The 9,583-nt window shown below is 44.2% G+C and overlaps 1 protein-coding gene across 1 annotated transcript; it reads left to right on the top strand.

Moving 5' to 3' along the window:
• Nucleotides 1-263: 263 nt before the first annotated feature.
• Nucleotides 264-2,165, top strand: LOC108802227 (class I histocompatibility antigen, F10 alpha chain-like; the record flags this gene model as incomplete). Its single annotated transcript, XM_018574102.1, has 3 exons — nt 264-527; nt 1,188-1,466; nt 1,870-2,165. Coding segments are annotated over 3 exons (839 nt in total), but the record flags the coding sequence as incomplete, so codon positions are not given.
• Between the last annotated feature and the right edge of the window lie 7,418 nt (nt 2,166-9,583).

Here is a 9,583-nt window from a genome sequence, read left to right on the forward strand (position 1 = left end):
CAATGTACAACACGTCTCACAATGTACAACACATCTAACAAGCTGGTCATACACTGTCATATTATTTTCATTCACGGCTAAATGACACATTGTAATAGATTCCTCCATCCATGCTAATAAGCGTGTACGGCCAGCTTAAGGAATCAGAGCCAACACTTGTAAAGGGCAAATGTATAAACACAGCCATATACCCTCCTGGACTGGAAACATACATTTCCCTTCCGTCCTCTATGTAAACCTGAAGTCTTGTATGTCCCCTGCAGGTAACCATCTCCTCCATTATTCCTTCACGGGGGTCTCCGATCCAGTTCCTGGACTGCCTATGTTTTCTATTGTCCAGTTCTTGGATGACCAAACGACAACAAAATACAACAGTGACACTGGTGAAACCCGGCCTGGGGTCCCCTGGATGGACAAAGGAGATCTGGAACAGTGGGGACATCCATTGTATGAACACACAGGATGGTGGAAGATGGCGTTCAAACACAATGTCAAGACGGCCATGAGTCGATTTAACCAGACTGGGGGTTAGATCAATCCATCCATCTATCTATCTATCTATCTATCTATCTATCTATCTATCTATTATTATTATTATTATTATCATCTTCTTCTATCTATCTATCTATCTATTATTATTATTATTATTATCATCTTCTATCTATCTATCTATCTATCTATCTATCTATCTATCTATCTATCTATCTATTATTATTATTATTATCATCTTCTATCTATCTATCTATTATTATTATTATCATCTTCTATCTATCTATCTATCTATCTATCTATCTATCTATCTATCTATCTATCTATCTATTATTATTATCATCTTCTATCTATCTATCTATCTATCTATCTATCTATCTATCTATCTATCTATCTATCTATTATTATTATCATCTTCTATCTATCTATCTATCTATCTATCTATTATTATTATCTTCTATCTATCTATCTATCCATCCGATCTCAGGTGGGCTGTATGGGATATCAAGTGAGCTCTGCAAGTGGCGTAACTAGAAATCACAGGTCCCCATACAACATTTTGCTATGGGGCCCTGTGATTTCTAGTTACGCCCCTGCATCCATCCATCATCTCTTTCTCTCTCTCTATATATATATACTGTAAATATACACAATCTATTTTTCATGACAGGAGAACTTTCTTCTGCTCTTCCGTCCAGGTTTCCATGTGACTCAGCTGATGTACGGATGCGAGCTGAGGTCAGATAACAGTACCAGGCTGTATTATCGGTATGGCTATGATGGCAGAGATTTCATCACACTGGAGACTGACAGATGGGTGTTTGAACCCGGGGTGTACGAAGCTCAGATCAGCACGCAGAGATGGAACAGCGAGGAAGACGGCGCAGGTCAGAGATGGAAACATATCCTGGGAGTGAGGTGTGTGGAGTTCCTGAAGAAATATTTTGATTACGGAAGAAAAGAGCTGGAGCGGAAAGGTGAGACAATAAGACTCAGAGCCCAACTCCGGGGTTTAATAGTGTATGTAAACCCTAAAAATGATGTCAGGGCCAAGTGCAAACCATGTATTCTGCCTCAACAAGGGGCTTTCCTTTCTTGGCCAGCTAAACGTGGAGTCAAGATGAGCTGATGAATTCTACGCAGATACTCCAGATGGCAATGAATGCCGGGTATTGGTCTGCTAATCTGGCAGAAAGTTCCTGAATTCTCATAACTGAATTCACTTTTGCAACCTAATCCTCAATGGAGGGGGGCGGAAGAGATATCCCAAAATCTGGGACTGAAGGCACATCCTTAATTGTGTCTTTATTCAGCCTTACCTACTATGTTACTATGTTTCATTGCTCTTTGCCTTTTCAAACATTGGTCTTTCCTGTTTAGTTGCTCCAGAGGGGAAGATCTTGACTCGGAAATCAAATGGTGTGACAGCCCTCCACTGTTATGCCTACGGCTTCTACCCGCGGGAGGTGGAAGTGAAATGGGTGAAGAATGGGCAAGATACGGTCTACTACGATGAGGCCACGCCTATCCTGCCCAATCCAGATGGCACGTACCAGGTCATAATCACCTTGAAAGTGTCACCAGAAGATGAAAGTTCCTACTCGTGTCACGTCGATCACAGTGGCCTTGTGGAGGAACTCATTGTACCATGGGGTGAGCATGAACCATACGAATAATGCCTCGTCTTTAGCAACTGTAGGACTTTGCTATGTATTCTTTGGCACAAATCACAACTCCAAACGTTAATTCAGAAAACAGCAAAACATTTCAACACTCCAAAAACTAAAACAGTACATACCGAGTGCCTCTCTGGTTTAGTTTTATAATGTTGCTAGAGGCTCGTCACCTTGAGGAGGCTTGGCCCATTTTTTCATGCCATGTCCAATTGGATTTCCCTTAAAGTGACATTAAACCCTCAGATTTTTTAACATAAACCAATACTGTAATGTGCGCCTTACTGTAATCCATGGTAGTTTCCCTTCTCTTTGCTGCTCTTCCTTTTAAATCCTCATGTCTTCTCATGCTTGGGGAGAACTTCCCCTTTCAGCTGTGTGCCTCTTCCTGTAGTGCTGGCTCAGGTTACATGCCTATAGAAACGTATACACAGACACCGTGTATCCATTCCTGAGACAAGGCAGTCTGCAGCAAAACAGAAGTTCTGCAGAGCATGAGAACAGATAAGGATTTAAAAGGAAGAGCAGCAAAGAGAAGGGAAACTACCATGGATTACAGTAAGGCGCACATTACAGTATTGGTTTATGTTAAAAAATCTGAGGGTTTAATGTCACTTTAATGGTCACTGAAGTGCTTTTATTTGACAGGGCAATGGTGGTTGGGCAGGGGCTCATCTTAGAAGTTAAGCCACTAGTAACAAATAGAAACAAAACCGGAGAGGTGCACAACTGAAACACTTCACAATATGAGGAAAGTCCTTATTCATGTGACCGTCTGGTGGGCTCGTGCCTTGACTTCTGATCAGTAGGACACAGAGAGCTATGTTCTCAGGTAGGTTCCCCCAGGCTCAGGCTCTTTGACTCCTGAGTACAGTTGACTCCAGTATTTCATCCAGCAGATCTTCCCTCTGCGAAATACCAAGACAATAGGTTTTGACTCCCCACCCCTTTTGTTTTCTTATCTCCCCTCTACTCATCCCTGCTTCTCTATTCTCTATATGTCTCTTCTTGCACTTCTATCCAAAGCAAATAATCCTTCACAAGCTTTATGTGACAAGGCTGCTTAAAGCAGATCTAACAAATGTCATGTTAAAGGAGAACTATGAGGGGAGTGATTTCCACTCACCTCATAGTTCTAGTTGACCTGTGACAATGAGACTGTCACAGGTCGGCTCAGTAGATCGGGAGGTGAGCGAACACATACCAGTGCTCGCTCACCTCTCGATCCTGTCACGGCTCTCTGCCGTGACGGGGGAGGGGCTGGATTCCCCTCTCCCCGCTCCGATCTGCCAGCGCTGACTGGCGGAACGGACGGGGGAGGGGGCGGGTACAGCTGCCTCTGCCTCTAGATAGGCAGAGCCAACTGTCACTCACGCAGCTGAGCGGATCTCGACGTCGATGCCGGGATCCGCTCCGGCTGCGGCGTCTCAGTATATAATGAGCTGTAGCTCCCTATATACTGAGCTTAGGGTAACGGGAGTTCGCTAGTTTGTGTCCTCCCGTTACCCTAAGGAGAACTATGGGGAAAAACACTGACCCCATAGTTCTCCTTTAAGTGCAGAGCATAAAGCAATATGTCAGTGAAATGGATCTGAACCACAACTGGGTTCACACAAGATGTCTGCTGCTGTTCCTAATTATGTCGTTTTCGGTGCACCTGAGAAATCACAAACACAGGATTAAGGTTTATGACGCATCTACTTTATTCAGGGCGGTCTCTCTCCTTTATACACAGATAACAGGAGAGTGCTCGTCACACATATGCCCACCTCTGTTACCTCTAAATGTCTTGTACTATTGGGCAAACTAGAGGGGCTGTTAGTTAAAGTCTTGTGTCTCTCGCTAATTGGTTAGTCAAAGATATCTTCTGCCTGTAGCGTCCTCCCTCGGCATTCCTTTCATGTGTCCTCGGCGCGCTCCCGAATACAGGATCCATCTTGGTTACGCATAGCAACGCTAAAAGCTGAGTAAGGAAAGTCACAAAGCTAGGAAGCAAATGAAACTAATTCAAAACAATTGAAAACATAGAAAAGGACATTTTCTTGATATGATCCATATTCCTTCACATCAGTGTAATACTTCCAGGTATTAATTACCCCTCACAGAGATCACAGCAATGGATTGAGGAAATGCTTCCTCTTGCCTGCAGCAGACTGATCATTGGGGGAAGGGAGACGGAGGAAATTATTCCTCCTGCCTGCAGCAGACTGATGACATCATCCCAGCCTAGGGAAAATCACTGATTGGAGCTCAAGGATGGCTTTTTGATGATAAAAGGAGTTTGTTTGTTTTTTTAATAAACGATACTGATGTTGTATATTGTGCCATGTTAGGAATGTATTCTTGTAGACGTGTAAAGTTGATGAAAGGTCCATTTGAAGTAGTAATTTTATACTGTGTGTAACCTTGACAACCTGGCAGTGGACAAACATCCCATCCTTATGGTCTGTTCCATAACAAAATTCTATTGCTGACCGGCCAGACCAGCAGAGTCCCGGTGATGTGGGAAACCTTCACATACGTGTTTCTCTCAGTATACATTCTACTGCGATGGACTTCACCTCTTTGTACCATATTTATCAGCTGCACTTGTGGTGTCGCCATGTTGTATTCTCTGCTGAGAAGGATGAATAAAGAATACAAAAAACAAAAACAGTTCATCAAGGAGTGTGAGGGGCCTCATAATGAGATATGGCGGCCACAGCTGGGGACTCCGGTGATGAGATCTTATTGCCGAGTGAAGGTCCTGGGAGGGTTTAGGATGGGTCAGCCAACATGCGGGGATACATCTGGTACGTCAGTGGTTTCTGGACTGAACCTTTATTACATACAAGTCTTTTGTAACAATGATGTTTGTTGCTCCCACAGAACATAATACGAAGAGGAGAAGGACAATCCCACTTGCGGTCATCCCATCGTTTGCAGTATTGGCTGCTATCATCTACTTTTTGTGTTGGAAGTATCCATGTGTTCCAGCTACCCCCTGAGGAAGCTGGGGTGTCCCTGTATACACCATCAACACCACTAAACTGGGAGCTTTTCCAGTCTGGACCGACAGTCCACCCGTCTTGCTGTGCAGTGGGCACCATGATTGAAGCTGACTTTTTGGCTACAAAAATATTGTCTAAATATAAGAGCCATGTGTGTTCTTCTTCCAAAATAAAACGAAACTAAACTAAACGAATTTTTTGCTGGTGCACATGTCTAGTGTAGATCCATTTGTAGCACAGTGAATATATATCTTAGCAGCAGATGAACCAGAAGCGGCACAAATACTCAGCAGGAGAGACGCCAGACTTGCCCCTGAGGTCCACTCTGTTCCAGGCACCTCCAGCAGCCATCAGCTTCCCTGGTTCTCCACCTCTGGTAACAGCAGAGGCCTCCACTAAACTTGAGACCTGGCAGCACCTTTCCCATACTCCAGCATTCCCAACCCCAGGTCCCTTGATTGCACATTAGACTTGTGCGCCGTCAAAAAATGTGTTCCGTTTCGGAACATCCGTTATTTCGTATTTTGTCATTCGTGTCCGAAACTCAATTCGGTTTCGTACGAAATAACGAATTTTCGTTAGTTTCGGCACATTTTCGTAACTTTACGAACATTCGTTATGATGAAGTTAAAAAGCAAAAATACCTTTGTTAGTATCGGAGTCGATGTGGTAGTTGTTTTTTTATCCGAAATACGAATTCCGTTAACGGATTCCGTATCCGAATTTCGTATTTCGGATAGAAAAAAACAACTACCATCAACTCCAATATAAATGTACTTTGCTTTTTAACTTCAATATAACGAATGTTCGTAACGGAACAAAAATACGTCAACGGAATTTCGTATTTCCTGCCTGTGTATTGTAATGCAACTCTCAGCAGCAGCGCATCCGTATTTCGGATTAAAAAAAAAATCTTGTCATGTTGTTCAACCTCATTTACAGGGGTAATATTAGTTCCTGTTTCAAAGAAATTCGGATCTGAAATTCGTTAATGGAATTTCGTATTTCGTATATAATTCGGAAACTGCAATTGGGATTTCGGATGCTTCCGAATTTACGAATTTCAGGAAAATTCGTACGAATTTCGATTCGTAACGAAACGAATCGCACATGTCTATTGCACATGCGTTCGGCTCGGCTGAGTTGAACACACAGCCGAAGCGAGGAGAACTGACTGCCGAAGCAGACTGCTCCCCCCGTAAATGTAAACAAATATTTTTTTAAAACTGCGTGGTATGGATCGGGAGGGGGACCCCACGCCGTTTTTTTATTTTCTTTCTTTTGTTAAAAATTTGTCATCCTTCTCACTCCCTCCGATATAGCGAGCAGAATAAGTGAGCCAAATTTGGCTATTCGCTTACTGCTGTTCCGCCCCTATGAGAATAGGGGCGAATGGAAGCGAGCTAACTGACCTGTGTTTGGTTCAGCTGATCCAGATGTTGGATCGGCTGACTTGAACAGGTTCTTTGCTCAGCATGTTCAGCTGAACCGAAGGGATTCAAAGTCCGCTGATGTACGGCTGAAATCAGCCCTACTTGGCTGAAGTGAATAGCCGAACGGGGTTCGGGTCCCTTCACTTCGGCTCCTTTATTCCCTTGTATGCCTTCGGCAGCTGAGTAAATAACCCCCTTACTGTTCTTCAGGTCCTGACTCGTGAACAGTTGTTTTGTACAGCTGCAATACATGGGTTCCTCCACTAGATGAAGCTCTTGGCATTAGCCAGATCCTCCCTTTTGCTCTCACAGCAGAGTACGTGGAAATGACAGAAAAGCTAACCGGCTGCTACAAGGCAACAACCACTCTTCAATTACATACTAATAGAATATTATACCACAAAACATAAAAAGGCAAAGTAAAAAATGTGAAGCATTTATATGAAAATAACATTATTACATTTAGGAGAAACAAAAACAAAAGCTGAATTATGAAAATGAAAAACGGTGCACAAGAATAAATGTTGCATTCTAAACAAGTTACTATGAAGGGATAATTAAGTATAATTTAGAAGAAATAAAGATCTGAAATTGGATAAGTGTCATTTTATTCCAAGCATCTGACTTTCCATCTATGAGTCCCATTGAGCTGAACTCCACAGAGCCTTTTTCAGCCTGAAGTTGCTGACCGCACAAAGCGATGGTGAAGGACTACAAAGAGAAATATAATGAGTTCTCTTAACGTCCGCAAATTTCCACACAGGTTTGTGATCATTGTGCACAAATTCTTAATACTGAGCACTTTGTATTCCAGGAGTTCTGGTGCTATCAGGCAAAGCTCAACCCAGTAGTGTAATTGGCAGCCTACAGTGGGCCCCAACCACCGACTCACTATCCAACTACTGTCCCACTATACAACTACTGTCCCACTATCCAACTACTGTCCCACTAACCAAACGCCATCCCTCCATCCAACTACAGTCCCATTACCCAACTACTGTCCCCAGGGGCGTAACTAGAAATCACAGGGCCCCATAGCAAAATTTTGTATGGGGCCCCCGTGACTGCTACTCCCCCTGTGCCTGGGTCGCTATGGCGATTGTTACGCCACTGACTGTCCCTCTATCTAACTACTGTCCCACTATCCAACCACCAATCAACTATCCAAATACTGTCTCACTACCCAACTACTGTTCCTCTATCAAGCTACAGCCCCACTACCTAACCACTTTTCCTCTATCCAACTACAGTCCCAATATCCAACCACCATTTAACTAACCAACTTCAGTCTCACTATCCAACTACCGCTCCACTATCCAACTACAGTTTCACAACCAAACTACTGTCCCACAATGCAGCTATTGTTCCACTACCCAAACACCATTCCACTATCCACTGATACCAAAGCTCTCGGAATATGAGCAGGAGGGGCTCTGGTTGCACAGTGTGGTCAGGTTAAGAAGGCGCCAAACCACACTGGGAACAATTTACAGGTAACTAAGAGTACACACAAGAATCTACAGTTCAGAGTTTATGTTACTTTGCTCTTCCAACATCCCTGGCCAGGGTAGTATATGGGCCCCTGGAAGGCAGACTGAGGTGTAGGTGCATAGGTGTACGGGGCACTATGAGCACGTTCCCACGTCTGGTCCGGTGTGTCACTGTGAATGGGGAGGAATGCTGAAAGGTTATTTATAAACACTAATTAATGGCTAATGTTTCTCATGAATTATAATTAACTGACAGGATTAAGAAAAATTTATTCCATCTCAGAACAGAATCACTATCAGGGTTTTATATCTCTGTGGAACACGTACGTGAGTGTATGACGTTATATAATAAACATTTTATAACTCCTGATAATTAAACAGGATCTTCTTTTTCCCACACTTTGTCCTCACCGATCAGGTCACCCGGATACGATGAGTTATTCAGCAGTAGGTGTTCCTGTCATATTACACCGCCGCATCCTCACAGGACCAGAAGACTAAGCCATTGACCTGTGTCCTATAGAGGTCTCCAAAACCTCTGACAACAGGAATGCCGGAGGCCCATGACGCTGCAGCATTCAATCAGAGAGCATTATGGGAAATGATTTGGAGCCATAACAGGTGGAGAGATTATTTAGCCTCATGCGGAATATACACAGGGGTGTATCTACTGCAAGGCACACTAGGCATTTGCCTAGGGCGGCACTTTCCAGGGGGGCGCCAAAAAAATGCTGCCCCCAAACTAGTTAGATAAGAGAAAAAAAAATGATATTATAAATGATTCATAAATTACTGCCGTGTACCCCTGGACCTGGTGCTTCTTTGACTTGGGGACCAACGTCTCCACCTATGCCACCTACTCTTACATCTATGCCGGCTGCAGCTCCTTCCTCTCCCTGGTCAACATGCTGTGCAATGTATTGGTGTGTGTGACTTTCGTCCGGATGCACTGGCAGTTCGTGCGCCGGACCTTCCTGGGCAACCAGCACCCAAATCTCTGACTTCAGGCAGCGGAGGAGCTTCCGCAGGACCCTGGGGCTGAGATCCAGATGTCATCGTGCTCATCGGCACCTCTGTGGTGGTGAATCCGGGGAAGTGAAGCCTATAAGCTACGTGCAGGGTGATGTCTCTAGAGCGGGGCAAGCTACAGAGCCCAGCGGCCAAGGCAGAAGATGGGTAACTGCAGAATTGGAGTCCCCAGCATATGAAGGCAGAAGATCGCTGTTGCAGCTGCAGAACTAGAGACTAGCGCAGCATGGCAGGGCAGGAGAGAATAGTTATTGTAGCTGCAGAACTAGGGAGCCCATCATGCCAGGAATGGAGAAATCGGCTATTGCAAAGGTAGAACTAGAGCGTCCCGCTACGTTGATAGCGCAACCTGTCAGAATCTAGATACACCGTGCGCGCTGTATCCAGCGACTGGCAGGTTATGCAAAATGTCTTAAACAGGAAGGGGTGGGACTAATTTAGATTAGGGATGGGCGGGTGCTCGGGTTTAGTCTTGCCTA

The sequence above is a fragment of the Nanorana parkeri genome, unplaced genomic scaffold, assembly GCF_000935625.1.
Source record: "Nanorana parkeri isolate BGI_ZX_2015 unplaced genomic scaffold, ASM93562v1 scaffold2737, whole genome shotgun sequence".
NCBI classification, from domain to species: Eukaryota; Metazoa; Chordata; class Amphibia; order Anura; family Dicroglossidae; genus Nanorana; species Nanorana parkeri.